The sequence below is a fragment of the Cynocephalus volans genome, chromosome 11, assembly GCF_027409185.1.
Source record: "Cynocephalus volans isolate mCynVol1 chromosome 11, mCynVol1.pri, whole genome shotgun sequence".
Classification (NCBI taxonomy): domain Eukaryota; kingdom Metazoa; phylum Chordata; class Mammalia; order Dermoptera; family Cynocephalidae; genus Cynocephalus; species Cynocephalus volans.
Window position 1 is genome coordinate 129,410,430 of NC_084470.1, and position 16,371 is coordinate 129,426,800.

The 16,371-nt window shown below is 32.0% G+C and overlaps 1 protein-coding gene across 3 annotated transcripts in view; it reads left to right on the forward strand.

The window, feature by feature from the left end:
- KCNT2 (potassium sodium-activated channel subfamily T member 2) overlaps nucleotides 1-16,371 on the forward strand; it is a 388,988-nt gene that overhangs the window by 151,757 nt on the left and 220,860 nt on the right. For all 3 annotated transcript variants that reach the window (XM_063114556.1, XM_063114557.1, XM_063114558.1), the window contains exons 9-11: nucleotides 10,913-11,093; nucleotides 12,262-12,426; nucleotides 14,159-14,295. In XM_063114556.1, the coding sequence (XP_062970626.1) occupies nucleotides 10,913-11,093; nucleotides 12,262-12,426; nucleotides 14,159-14,295 (483 nt within the window). The remainder of the gene's footprint in view (nucleotides 1-10,912; nucleotides 11,094-12,261; nucleotides 12,427-14,158; nucleotides 14,296-16,371) is intronic.

Below are 16,371 nucleotides of genomic sequence, written 5' to 3' on the forward strand. Positions count from 1 at the left end.
TCTTCATTTATGCCTTTAGACTTTTGAGGATAATGCAGATTCCTTGGTATTGTATATAAAGTAATTATAATTTGTTCCTGCTTCCATCACTGGCTTCATCTCCTCTTACTTGCCCTAAAGGCTATACTTTAGCTATATCACACTGTAGCAATGCTTTTTACAGTGATGTTTTAAATGCAAATTCCATTATATACTTTTTGCAAACAAAAGAAGTTGTTTTGAAATAGTCATGATTTTGAAGCTTTTCCTCTTTTGTTGTTTTGTTTTTGCTTTTTGAATAAACTAATACCATTTTTGGTTTTGCTTTTTAAGTAAACTAATGATTAGAAAGAGAAAGTACAAATTAAGAGGAAAGTATAACAGGTATTGTGCTTTCTTGTTTGTTTGTTTTTGAAAGTTATTAAACCTTAAGAAAAGGTAAAGAGGAAAATATGTCCTTAGAACTTTTGACCTTTTTCTGTAACTGACTGAGAACAATCAATTGAGATAACTCACTACCTTTGGACCAGCCCTTTTTCTGTTATTATATTACTGGGAAGGGGGCAAAGATATATTTAGAAGGGATCTTTGATATCGCAGTGCAACTTGGAAAGCCTTTGTAAGCCTCTCACAATATTAAAGTCAGAGAAGTTTACATGAGGAAACATTTACATGTGCATGGAGGTCAAGAGAATGCATGTGGACATGTGGTGCATACCTGTAGACCCTCCCCCCCACATTCTATAGGTACCTACATACACACATGCATGCATGCATGTGCATGCACACATAATCCTTTTAGGTCCTTTGCAAGCTCATCCTCTTCTATGAAGCATCATCATTATTATTATTATTATTTTTTTGTCTTTTTGTGACTAGCCGCACCGCGCTTAGCCAGTGAGCGCACCGGCCATCCTTATATAGGATCCGAATCCGCGGCGGGAGCACATCCGCGCTCCCAGCGCCGCACTCTCCCGAGTGCGCCACGGGGTCGGCCCTATGAAGCATCATTAAGTGAAGGAATTCCTCAGGGATTTGTTCTAGGCCCTTTCGTAATTTAATCATTTCATTTCATATTTTCTTCCTTGGAATATGTCATATATTTTAGTTATATTGTTTGCAATTCTGTAAATATATCAGCATGGATAATGTGTTATATATGTATCCACACAAGTTAAAATCTAGGGATGGCTAATAAGCATATGAAAAACTCTAATCAGGAACCATTACCACCAGACCATTGCCACTTTCAAGCATCAATAAATTGATTGGTGCCAGAATCCTTAAAAATTAACTCTTTCTGTGACATTTTCTCTTAGATTCTTTAAACTAAATGTGTCCAAAAGAAAATTTATGATATTTCTTTTCAAAATTGTTCACATCTTTGAAATAACAATTACTGCTCATTCTTCTGAGCAATCCAGATATCTAAGAGTCATTCTTAACACTTCCTGTTCTGTTACACAATACATAATCAGTAAATCCTATAGATTTTACCTCCTGAACATCCTATATATCAATCTCCTTCTGTCCCTCTTAGTCACTGCATTGTTTATCTAAATTGTCATAACCTCTTTATAGCAATAGCCTTATAAGTGGTTTACCTATATCTCCTTTGGCTTTATTCCAAATGATTTATCTCATAGCAACAAAGTGATCTTTGTGAAATACAAATATGATTGTATCACCACTTACTCAATGCTTGTTAAAAATATTCCATGTGTCTTGGAATGTATACAAAGCTTTTTAATTTGTTCTAAATGTCCTGCATGAATGGGATTCTATTTTTTCATTCTCATCTCACATCCTTAATTTTTTTTGTGCTCAGCAGTTTAGTTTTTTGTTCTTTTTTTTTTTATTTCCTCCATCACACTAACCTTCCTCCTCTCTAGAATGCTCTACCTTCCTTCTCTGCAGAATACAGTCTGAGTCGTCTTTTTATGTTAAGTACCACTCTTTCATTAAAGCCTGACCTACCTGATTAGGTCTAATTCCACTGTGATAGAAAATCATAGTCTGGGGGATTCTCCTCTGTATATTTATACATATGCATATTAGTCATCATTTTCTGTCTCTTCCATTAAACTCAAGGAAGCAGTCATGCCAGTTTTTACATATTATTTTCTTTGCCAGTACTTAGTACCTTGCCTGACACTTTGTAGCAGTGAATAAATAGGTGAGCAGACAATGCAAAACTTTTTCAAATGCAAATAACCTACAGCAGAGCAAAAGTAAAATTATAAACACATATATTGCAACTTAAGAAGAGAAAAATCCTGTGAGTTTTCAGGGAAGCAAAAAGTAGTAAATAAAAAATGCTCTCATTAATAGGAATATAAAGTGATCAAGTACCATATTGCCTTCACTTACCGTGTTATCTATGTTATTTTGTGTTAAAAATATGACATAATTATAATAGCTTTTCTGTTGGTGTCACAGCAGAATCCTTATTCTTCCCTGTAAGGGTTTGATTACTTGATATTGGAGTCTCCTAGAATGGGAGTTTTCAGAAGAACATAATAATGATTTTACTTGATTCTTGAGTATACCATGTAATTGCCTTTGACCACAATGGTTTTCTGTCCTTATTATCACCTGGTTTAATCTGTTTTTATAATCTCTCTTATCCCATTATCTTGTCTCTTTATTTGTTTACTTTCTTCACAAATGACAGTGGGAAATACATTTTATATCAAGACACAGTCATATTTCTGAATAAATGTTTATGGATAAAAATGAATACATGCTCAGTGAAGCATAAAACTTAAGGAATCCAAACAGAATGAAACACTCCACTATTGAAAGCTCCATCTTTCTCACCATGAGCAACAACAAAAACAACCCTTCTTCTATCTACATATTATAATAGTAAAGACCCACAGGCTAATGAGCCCACAAAAATTTACAAAGACCATTCAGCAGATGCTTTATTTTGTTTAGATCATTAATGATGAAAGAAGAGAAAAACGTAACAAATTACAATTTAACATAATTTTGTTAAAGAAAAAGTATTCATTATTACCCATTGCCTTTATCCTCTGATAGCCATAGATCATGTTGGAAAATCAATAAACCTTGTTTGAAAACCAACAAACATTACATCTCTCAAGAGCTGTATTTGTTTCATATGGTTCTAGTCATACATTCAATCACTTATCCATATTTATAGTGGAATTTTTAGAGTTTGTAAAGTTCTCCAGGGTATTTCTTGATTTGTCTGGTGTAATTTGGTTGTAATCAAGTTTTGAGTCGGTATTTAAGGATATATTTGACTACTTGGCATTTTGTCCTCTAGTCTGCTTCATTTAAATGCATATTTACTTTAATTTTAGAAAAACTGCCGGAGTACCATGCTATAAAATTTCTAGAGGATATTTATTCTGTGATAACACTAATGTCTATTCACTTAAAACTGAGTGAAATGGCAATATGAATTAGTTTTGAAAGTCAAGTGTAAGCTCAATATTGTGACTATTGACCACAATTATGCAAAAAGTAAATATGTGCATGGAAGGAATTCTCTGCTTCATAAAGTGCATAGAATTTTTTAAAAATAGGTGTATTTAACATTCATAAATATAAAATCCATAGTCATAAAATCAAATACCTATTTAAATGTTTTTTTTTTTTTTGGTCTTTTTCGTGACCGGTGCTCAGCCAGTGAGTGCACCTGGCCATTCCTATATAGGATCCGAACCCGCGGCGGGAGTGTCGCCGCGCTCCCAGCGCCACACTCTCCCAAGTGCGCCATGGGCTCCCTATTTAAATGTTAATAGTGATCATGAACGTGTGTATAAATATAAAAACAGAAATGTTATTGGGATTTTTTTCAAAATATTACTGTTTTAACATTTAAATCTTAAAATATTACTATATAATGATATTCTTATTAGCTTGTTGAACTATATACAAACATATAGGATATACATGTACACTGTCTTTTATATAATTACAAATAAAATTTTTGCATTCAAGCAATCTCAGTGATAAGTAATCCTTTAAAATAATTCGCTAGCCAGATATTGACATTTGGCCCAGAAATAGTGCTTAATTTTTTTTCCCCTTAACTGCTTTACCGAGAATTAGTTGTTAGTTTCTGTGAATGACAACAGTGACCCTTTCAAAGGTCAACTAATCTCAGCATGACTGCTCTTTCTAAATAGTTAAACAGTATGGGTTTACCTTGCAAATTGCCTAATTCTTTTTTTTTTTTTTTTTTTTTTGGAGTCTTCCATTATTGCCCATATTTCAACTTTCATAGCAGTTGGGACTTGCAGCAAAGACAGGATTGGATAAGATTATAGCTACTCATTAATCCATATGATTTTCTGTTGCTAAAAGTCCTGTTAACAAATCCATAGTAAAGAAGAATAGACACATATTTTCTCATGGCCACTGTCTTTCTCTGTAATCCCCAACTCCATTGTAAATACTCATATATATGTATTTTTTATCGAATAGAAAACAAAGGATTTGTAAAACTTTTGTGTATGTATTTGGTCCTGAAATTTGACACATTTTTATGCTTCTATTTCTTTAATGCTGGACCTGGAAATAAATAACAAAATAACTACTGAATTCATTGAACATTATTATGTGCCAGGCATTTCAGGAGCATTAGCTCGTTTAATTCTCATAGTAGCCAGTGAAGAAGTTAATATTGTTACATTTACTTTTCAATCGAAGAGCATGAAGTTTAGAAAGCTTAAATAATTTACCTAGGTTAGCTAGCATTAAGTATAAAAAATCTTTGATTAACTTATGGTGTTATTAGTAATACTATTATAAAATTGATGTTATAATCATTCACTTTGATTTTAGAGACTCTTTTTTATGCAGACTAGGTGGAAAGCTTTGTCCTATTTGCATCTGCATCTGTAACATTCAGCTCTAGTAAACCATCAATAAATTTATTTATGTGAATAAATGTGATTAACTTTTGCTATGTTAGGTAGCCTTTTCCATTATAAACATTTAAGAAAAATTTTATAGCAGAAATTTGTTTTATATAAATTATTTTCGTATTGAAAATGTACAGATATATTTGTGATAGAGAAATTAGAAGGAAACTATATTTATTTGTAATTTTCCTTTTAAAAGTCAATCACTATAAATGAATCTGAGTAGCTTTTATGTTATTATCTAAGCAAAAAAGATAAATAGAACATGGTCTGATATGAGCTTATTTTTTATTTTAAATTGCAGCAAACTATAGGCAAGAGGTAGAGGATAATAAACAAAAAAAATATTACAATTAGATATCCACTAAAACCAAGTGTTTTAAGGAAGCTTTATATATATATATATATATATATATATATTTATTTATTTATATATATATATATTTATATTTACATTTATGTATTTATAGAGTTGCCCAGTTACAAAACAATATTAAATTTTATTATTAGAAAATTTAATGATAGCAGGGCTGGCAAGTTAGCTCAGCTGGTTACAGCACAATGTCGTAACAGCAAGGTCAAGTATTCAGATCCCCATACTGGCCAGCAGCTAAAAGAAAATATAAAGATAACAAAGTGTTCACTAATGTCCAACAGCTTGATTACTTATTTTTTAATACTGTCTCATTAAATTATTCTGCTACTTCCAGTTTAGGATATAATTTAAATGGTTTAACTTGGTCTTAACTGACTGAAAAGATGTATATCTTTTATGACAAGGCAAAATAGGATATTTTGATTATGAATGTGCTGTATTTGAGCACATTGTTGAATTTAGTTTATCAGAAAATCAGTACCCATCGTTAGAATCATTTCTGGATACAGACAAAATAATAATTAACCAAAATTTATCAGTTATATTGAGGGAAAAGAGGCATAGGGAGTTTTTACTTAATAATGGCTCCAAAGACATCTGTGGATGAAATAAAACAACAATCTATATTAAAATGCATTGTAATCACTGAATATCTTCAAATTCTTATATAACATGTTGTAGGATTCACAGTTCTAGGCAAAATAATTAATATATAAGTGTGTATAATTAATATGTACACTAATGTCTGTGCATAATGCAAATCAGGGATGTTTTCAATGCTTAAACTGTCTTGGCCTTAAGAAGTATGTAATAAATTAGCACAGTAAACTGTGTATGTATTTATCCCAAAGACACAATTTCTGCCATTCCTTCCTACAATTATTAGGATTAATTATGAGTTATTTTATGAAGAGATAGTTTATAGAAACAATCTAAAAAAATTTTATTTGAATGATTATTACATAACAGTAAAATAAATCTTTGTATTTCTTATCTTAAAAACATCCTCAATCGTGGCAGCTGTAACCAAAATAATATTCAATACATTAGCAGATATACTTAACATTTTCCACATGTTGCATATAAATACTACATGATAGGTATCAGGAAATGATTCTATGGCCATATAATGTGAATCAGAGAAGTCTGGCCTCTGCCATTTATCAAACTTTTTTGTCTCTATTCACTTTTGTAAAGTAAAACTTGGAACAAGTGATTTTCAAACTATTTTTTTAAATCAAAATTTTAAGATTCTATGGGGTTTGAAAGACTAGTTTTTTATTTTTATTTTTATTGATTATACATATTCACGGGGCAGGAGCTGACTGTCAGCACCTGTGCCCAAGATGTGGTGAGCAAATCAATGCTATCAGCATGTCCACCACCTCAAATTGCAATTGTTCTCTATGGCCCCCACCCAAACTCTCCCCAATCCCCTATCCCTATTCTATCTTTAAAATTTGATAAGCTAGTTCAAATTTTAGCAAAGTTTCCTTTAAACTATTTCAACTGTTCAAGGAAGGTGGTTTTTTTACACAAACGGAAGAAAGCATAAAGGGAAGTTGTTGACAAAGTTAAAGTGAAAGTGACAACAGAGTCCTTACTGTAGAGCAATTACAGGCAAATCTGCTTCTAATACTGTGAGTAATTTGCTTTTACCATAAACTATAAACTAGACACTTGTCTGAATGTTATAGTATGTACTAACCTGATTGACTGAAGTTAGGAATACAATATGCAGTATTCAGTAAGAGTGACATGAATGGGATAACAGGTCAAGCACTTGTTTAGTAAACAATTATAGCAAAGTTAGTTCAGTCATTTAAACTCTTTTAAAATATGTTCATAACAGAAAATTCAGAATATAATGTGACTAAATAAATGTCATATTTGAATATCCAATTTGTTTTATTAAAAGACAAGTTTTTAGTTATATAATTTACTTGTACATTACACAAGCAGAATGAGTTTCAATAAGTAATTCAAATGCATTTCAAATTTCTGAATTTTTACTTATCATATTATTTAGGTATTGCTAACTAAAAGAAATACTAAAGTTATAAGTACTAATTACTAGGAAGAGTAAAGCCTGATTTGCTTGCTTGTGGTACTTGAATATTTTAAGTGATGCTAAAAGGCTATTTGTTGGAAAGTCCATATATTTGTAGAGTATGCATCTACCTCCTTAAAAAGAGGTATGTATGTGTGTATGTATGTATGTATGTATGTATGTATGTATTTTTGGCTTTATTAAGGTATAATAAATATACAAAAAATTACACATATTTAGTGTATACATTTTGAGGAGTTTGACATTTGCATGCCCCTGTGATACCATCACCACAATCAAGTTACTAAATATATCCACAACCTCCAAAAATATTCTTGTTTTCTTTTGTAAGGTTATTTTTTTGTGGTAAGAATATGTAGTGAGAACGATCCTCTTAACATTTTAAAGTACACAATATCTCATTGTTAACAATAGGTACTATGTTGTACAGCATATCTCTAGAACTTACTCATCTTGCTTAACTAAAACTTTATACCTATTGAACAGCAATTCTCTACTTTCTGCTTCTATGAGTTTAATTATTTTAGATACTTCATGTTAGTGTGATCATGCAATATTTGTCCCTTTTTTTTCACTATTGAGTTGTAGGAGATTCTTACATATTTTGGAAATTAACCCCCTATTAGATTGATAGTTTGAAAATATTTTTTCTTATTTCTTGGTTGCCTTTTCTCTCTGTTGACTGTTTTCTTTGCTGTGCAGAAGCTTTTTAGTTTCATTTAGTCTACTTGTCTATTTTTGGTTTTGTTACCTGTGGTTATGATGTCAAATCCAAGAAATCATTGCCAAGACCAATGTCAAAAACCTTTTCCTTGTTTTCTCATATGAATTTTACAGTTTCAAGTTTTACTTTTAAGACTTTAACTCATTTTAAGTTGATTTTTTCATATTCTGTATAACAGGAGTCTGATTTCATTGACTAAAAGGTATTTATTCTTGCCACTTAATTGTATTAGATTCTGCAGTGAAGGAAGTACTCAGATAAACATTTTTGCAGGCTTCGGTCTTTCTTTCTAAATTATTTTTAGCTTATATTTAAATAGGCTAAATGCCTTCATGATTTAAATATGGGCAATAAAGTCTGTGTATTTTATATTCAGACCCTCATTCATTCATTCTACAAATATTAATTAATATTATTATGTGCTTGGCACTATTTGACAATCTCAGGCAACATTTATAAAGAAAGCACTTGACCCTCTGCCCTCTTGGATCTCCTCTCTTATGTGACTGTCATTGTCATACAGACAATGCATTCATACCAAACTCTATAAATGACTAAATTAATTTTTTTAATCAAAAAGAATGAGAAAGATTAGTAGAATATGTAATGGTAAAGATAGGTCTCATTGATATTATGGCATTTGAGTAGGATATGAGTAGTGAGCCATGAGACTATCTAGAGCAATAGAATCTCAGCCAGAGAGAACAGTCCGTGGCAAGGCTTTTGGTGAGGAGCATGCTTGGCATGTTGGTCAGAAAGCAATAACACCACATAATTGGGGAAGAGTGAACCACGGGGAAAAGAACAGAAAGTGAGCCTGACAGATACAGAGTAGACTGGGTGGTGTGCTCTACAGGCAATTGAAAGACTTAATGCTAGGAAACCATTATCTGATGGCAAAGAATTTGGGAGGAGCAGGTTTAGAGAGGAGGTTCAGGATTTGGTTCAGACATATGAACCAAGGGCTTTTGGATTTTATTCTGAGAATGATAGAAATTTCATTGAGAGTTATCAACAGAGAAGGAAGAAGATATGACCAGTAATTTGAAAGGATTTCTCTGTTCTTGGGCTGGATATTGGGGAATTCTCTGCCTTATTTTTTTCTCCTGGAGGGAGGAACTAAATTTATTTATTTATTGCAAAAAGTAGAATACATTTTTTAACACTTTATAAATGTAATGACATTGTTATTCATGCATATAAATAATGTACCATTTAATGAGACTCTAAGTTGAAACAAGTTCATGGGCCTAATCAAAATCAGAGAAAAACACTAAAAGTAATTTAGTGTTTTCACCTTCGTTAGTCCTTTAGAAAAGTTGATTTTTATTTTTGTATAATAATCCCAAATATGTAACAGCTTATATAGGTATCTTTATTTTCATGTTAACTTGAAGAGCAACCAGGTTCCTTAGGCTTATGTGTGATATTAAGAAATACGTGACATGTTTTCATGATTTTCCCAGGTCAAAGGAAATGACATTTTACCATAAAGATTCTAAAAAATTATTGTTAAGCATGGATTTAACTATAACTGTATCATGAAAATTAAATACCTTTGACTGTAATTTGGTTTATTCAAGAAAACATCAAGATTTTTATAGGTTATGATAGATATTGTTATTTATATTGTTTGGTAGATTGAAAAACATGGACCTAATATTGTGTATCTCCCTTTATGAAGAGATAGGATGTACCTCCACACCCCTTCAATCTTAGTTGAACTTGTGATTTGCTTTGACAAATAGAATGGAACAGATAAAAGACAGGTCTTATCTGATACAGCAAAGATGCCACTAAAGCCTGGGGGATGAGAGGCCACATAAGGAAGAACCAAGGCACCCCAGCCAACAATGAACACTGATCATGTAGCTCAGGAGTGAGACCATCTTGCACCTTTCATTTAAGCCAGACCTCTCTGAATGCAGCTGCCCAAGAAATCCAGACCTGCTTCTTACCCAAGCCACAGAATCATGTGAAATGATAAACTGTAATTGTTTTAAGGTACTACATTTTGAAGAGTTTGTAATACAGTAACAAAAACCAGAAAAATATGCATGAAGTATCTTTGGGGGTTTAACATATATTATTTGAAAATGGTTTAAATAGTTGTTCTTTTGTTCATTCAACAGTTGGTTGCTATGTGGCTACTGTGTACTTTGTGCTAAGTGCTGTAGGAAATAAAAATATAAAAAATGTATAAAGGTGAACCAACTCCTTTGATGGTGAACCTACTCCTACAATAATAAACCCACTTGGGAGAGAGTGGCATTAGTTAATTCGTAAAGGTGGAGCCCTTCTGACCTAAACACCACTTAAAGGTCCCACCTCTTGGTGCCATTACAATGACAATTAAATTTTAACATAAGTTTGGAGTGGACAAATATTCAAACCATAGCACTTGGCAAACGCTAACTTCTCACGCGTTTTACTGTATATGAATATATACAGTAAAAAGTTATCTTTTTTTCTAAATTAAAAAAAAGGAAAGGAAAAGATAATATTTTGACAGGGATTAGATGTAGCAATTTCTGGTCTCTATGTTTTCCTGACATGTATTCAAGGTCACTGTGTGTGTGTGTGTCAGCCATGAAATTCAGTCCATTCATTTTACATGTTACTGTAATATACCTTTTGATATTTTGACTACCATTTTTGGCTAACAGTTAACCAACATAAGACTACATATGGTTAATTTAGAAAAAAACTTAAAAATTATATTTTTCTGAAAAATATATATTGTAAAATATAAGAGCCCACCTACCAAATGGCTTTATAAAATGTTCTTTGGCTTTCAGAAGAATAATGGTGGGAAATAATATGTCCAGATAGGAAGTTTTAATGCATATTTATTTCTTCAGCATTTGTGGAATCCAGCATCTGGAAAGAATAGGAAAGAAGCTGAATCTGTTTGACTCTCTTTATTTCTGCATTGTGACATTTTCTACTGTGGGCTTTGGGGATGTCACTCCTGAAACATGGTCCTCCAAGCTTTTTGTGGTTGCTATGATCTGTGTTGCTCTTGTGGTTCTACCCATACAGGTAAATATAACCATGTTGAATTTTAAATGAAATCATTCACATTTAATAGGAAATGCAAAGTTTAGTTATCTAACAGTAATATATAAACCCATGCTATTATTACATTTAATCAATTATTTAAATTATTACAGACATTTCTTTTTTCATTTTATTGGAAACACTAGGTAGTTTTTTTTCCTCCTGTCACAAATGATAGCTCATTTCTTATTTCAATTTTTCAAGATACTTTCTTTTACATATAGGATATTAAACTATTTTAATTATAGGATAATATAGTTTTTAATTATAGGATGATAGATCAAGTAAATAAATTTGTGGAGTGTTGATTTCTCTTTGTTCTTGAAAATAAACCTAAAAGCCATACAGTGCAATGAATAAATATTTATTACTTACATGGATCAAATAAAACTCTGTATATGGTATGTACATATTATGTACCGTTTTGGGAGTGAATAGGGAGATTGCAAATGGACAGAGATATAAAATGTACTAAAGATAAGTAGGTGCAATCTCCAACCCTTTCCTATAAGAAGCCTCTGGTGCCCTTTAGTGGGTGGGTCAGAAACATGATATGGAGAACACAAATCATTCTTGCTTGTTCCATTATACAACTTTGGCCACAGTGTATTTAATACACCTTCTGTAGGTACAAAAACAACTTTTCCCACTCCTATCCAGTCATGCACATCTTCCTTCCTGACATTTCTCCCTTGCACCGTCTGCTTCCCTCAGGTACCAGCTATGTACAGCATGAATGTGGCCTTGTGGATTGTGGTAAGGGTATCTTCCATCACACAAAGTATGGGCAGAATTCAACAGAAGCATGTGGAGAAATGCCAATGAGCTTTTCTCTTTCACTCAGCACATGGCATATCGTATCATACTCTACTGGACTTAAAGCAGAGGCACAAACCTTTTAGTGGCCTGTTATGATAGAATAGCAAAATTATGTTAATATGTTTCCTTGGAGACCTGAGACTCTGGGAGGCATTTGCAATCTCTGCAGAAATCATAAGGAAAGTCTGTTGTTGAAGGGAAGACTAATAATTTGAATCTCAATGAGTTCCATCTAAGAAATTGAGTGTACCAATAAACGATAGATGTACTGCATTGATTTTTTATTTTCATGTCCAGTGTTTTTCATTCACATGTGGAAAATACATTACAGTTTGAACAGCTGGCCTATTTGTGGATGGAGAGACAAAAGTCAGGTGGAAACTACAGTCGACATAGAGCTCAAACTGAAAAACATGTTGTTCTGTGTGTCAGCTCACTGAAGATTGATTTACTTATGGATTTTTTAAATGAATTTTATGCTCATCCAAGACTACAGGTACATTTGAATTATATTACGCACTCTACTTGATCATGCCTACTAACATATTGTCAAAGTCAGTTAACTGATGGTGCAGCCTGCATTCTGGGGATTTTTATTTATACACTCAAATTTAGGAAGAGTAAATGAAGAACTACAAATATAACCAGGAACATAGAAAAAATGCTGGAGGAATATGCAGTATTTTAAGTTTCCTTCTGTATCTACACTAAAAGACAGATGGAATTATGTTAATGCTACTCAGAAAGATTTTCTTTGAATCTTTCTGTTTGCTTTTTTCTCCCTTTGGTAAAGCATAAATGATATTTTTATGAAACAATAAATTTTAACTTAAAATATAATAAATCAATGGAGAAACTAATATCATCTTCTCAGTTGAATACTATAGAGTTTGTCAAGTGTTGCTGATAGAAATGTGGAAATCTGAAAGATTTTTTTTTTTCCTGTTTTGTCGCATGGAGTATAACTAGCTTCTGTTTATATTAGCAATAAGTGCCCCAAAATTGGACAAGAACAAGCTGAATTGAGAATATGAATTCAGAAAAATATCTTCAGCAGTCTGTACAGATAAAAACCTCAAATAGTTCTTCCACTTGCTGTGCTAGTGGGCCAGTGTAGATGCAGGTAATCTCCTTTCCTGCTTAAGGCACTTAGTCCAAAGAGCAAAGAGTTATTTGAAGGTCCTATATTTTCTCAATAAATTTCTGTCAAGAGATTAAATAGTCCTAGAGATCAAGACAGTGCTGAGTGTATCTAATTATTTCTTCCTTACAGAACTTAAAATCATTGATTTGTGAATATTTTGGAGCTCTTTTTAAATACTATATTTTTTATTTTAAAATACCTACTTTATAAATGATCCTTAAATTATATATTATGTTCCCTTGTTTTCATATAAATTAATTTGCATTTTTGAAGAAGCATGATATTTATTTGATGGATTTTTAAATTTGTACTGAATAATTTTCAGCTTGCTCATTATGACTCGTTAAGAAAATCTATTTTAGGGAAAAATTTGATCCCATAGTAGTTAATTTTGCCTAGTATCAATATAGAGAATTTTTAAAATCCAAAAATTCCTAATAAATACATTTTAGAGTGATAAAATGGTGAATGTTTACCAGAGAATTTTAATTTATATAAATTACTTGTTTAAAATTGTTTGAATATTCAGAATACTTTTGTATTTTCTCCAAAGGACCATATATTTTGAAATATTTTGAACTCAAACTTTTATTTAATTTACTTGGTCAGGATTTTCAATGTTTTTATGAATCCTTACCCATTGAAATATACATGAGAAATTGTTCAAAATTATCAGTTCATAGTGATACTCATATTAACAAGTGATATTAATCCTATCGCAGTTTCGATTCGAAAAGTAGCAATTTAAGTATGAATTGATAGTTGGTGTTCAATGTATATTTTAGAATCACTCTGTAGTTATAACTAAAAACTTCAGAGGCTGAAAGTGGTTACACCATTGATTACCTTCCATTTATGGTACTAGTAAGATTGAAATAGGTTAGTATGAATTTATTGATTTGTGAGTTTTTTAATGTCTCAGTTATGTTTATTATAGCATGCTATATTTAATGTATTTCAGGTTTTGAATGTGAACTTTCATTTATTATCATATTTCAAAATTTTCTTAGATCTTTTATTTACTTATTTTATATAACATAAAGTATTATTGTTTCTATCCCTTTGCCCATTTTGTTTTTAATAGGATTATTATGTGGTGATTCTGTGCCCTACTGAAATGGATGTGCAAGTTCGAAGGGTACTACAGATTCCAATGTGGTCCCAAAGAGTTATCTACCTTCAGGGTTCAGCCCTTAAAGATCAGGATCTATTGAGAGCAAAGTAGGTATTTCTATCTGTTTGTTACCTTGCAGCTTACAGTTTTGAGTGTTTTAATCTTTTCTCTCCTCCAAATTTTAGTTATTTATAGTGTTGCAAGATGTGCTTAAGTATGTTTTAATATAGAATTTTGCTTTAGTTCTACTGCTGGTCAAATTGAAAGGTTAAAAATATAAAAGTAGTGTGTTTGCCCTACTTTTCCAGTCTCTTTTAGGAAAAACGTTCCCAAAGTTGTTCAGTAGACCATGTTTACACAACACAGTGAGAAAGGTGGCATGTATAAGCATCTCAAGCTGTTAGAGATAGGCTAAGATTTTCAACTCACTGATAGAGTAGTCTCCAAATCCCTGGATACTGTTTTTATTCCACAAATAACAATCTTGGGCTGAACATTATGTGAGATACTAAAGCAGTGTGTCAGGGTTTGAATTTTAAACAGTTTGCAATATGGACTGCATCAGAAAGGTGACTGGTCTTCCTTAGCTGCCTTCTTCTTGTTGTGCCAGGCAACTGCTCTCTTTTTGGCATGTGCCAGCGAACATAGCTTAAAGGTGACATAGTCTTAAACACTTGTTACAGGTCATGGGGTTATACCACATGAGCAGAGTGAGATCATAGTTGGGAAGACTGTGAACACTAGGGAATCAGGGCTTCTGGAAAACATCCTTAGTTTAGAAACCAAAAGAGATCTTTAGCAGCAGTGGTTTTGCCCAATATTTTTAGTGCTTTTCAAGTTTTAAAGATGTTTATCCTTGTGGTATCTTACATACACTTGTAGATACAAAAGTCTCCTCATTAAATTTTATAGTGTGTGTTATTTATTTATTTATTTTCTGGATGGCCCAAGTATGATGTGTGAGTGTGTTTATGCGTTTATGTATGTTTTGTGTATGTGTTTGTACATGTTCTCTGTGTGTGTGTGTGCTCACAAGGGGTGATGAAAAAGAACAGAAAAGTAAAATGCCTTGTGGAACAGACTCCCAGACTCCTTTTTGCTGCTTAATCCTGCAAGCAATGACTAGGTAGATACCTAGTCAGGAACTCTGACGTTACTATTGATATCTATATAATAAAGTCAGTGAAACTAAGTTTTTTCAGTGGTTTAACTTCTGAAACAAAAAAAGTCACCAGGAACTATTAAGATGTTATGAATGGTACACAATTGGAAAATTAAATTTCTTTGAGGGTATATATTAGTATTTTTCGTGGATTAAATACTTTATGTATGTGGTCATTTAGTATATAAGAGTTCTATAAATTATCACATTTTCCCAGCACCTCAAGTAAACCCTTGCTTTGGGTTTTTGCTATTTGCTATCTATACTCATAATTTGGGTATTCTAGAAGAATAATTGCTTAGAGACAAATATAATCTGGATCAATATATTCACCTGAGTTGATAATCAATATGCTTTATTTATTGTATAAGAGTTGATTATTCACACAATAAGCATGTATAATGCCTATATTATGTTCAATATGGATTTGTGTGATACAGGCTTGTTTCTATCTAATAAATTAATCTGAGCTACTAGTATTAGCTATCAGTGTCTAATGTAGATACTATTTAAGATTAACATAACTAATTTATTATTGATAGTATTAAAATGATTTCTTAGCAAAAGCAATCACATTTACAAGAAGCAGTCCTCCATAGGGATAAACAAAAAAAGAGAAGGGACTGAGGGAGAGATATAGTTGGCTGGTAAGACTCAGAAAACTTGGTTAAGAAAAAAAGAGTGACACAGTATCCATTTTTATGTTCATTTCTAATCCTAACTTCATATAAAAGACTTGGGATTTAATGTTAACTAATACATTCTTCAACGCAATTCCCCGTGCAAGGAACAAGGAGTAGGATTCTCCAAACAAGTTCTAAAGGTCAGTGAGTTTTGAATTGCTTTGTGGAAAATGATGTTTAGAAAATGTTATCCAATACTCATATTGTCTTAGTAACCATGGCTCAACATTTTCCCAGAACTGTTTGGCTTGGTCAAATTTCATGGTCTTTTATCTTTCCTCTCCATAGAAAATATTTTTTTTGGAAAAGGTTTATTTTATTATAGTGAACCAGAAAGA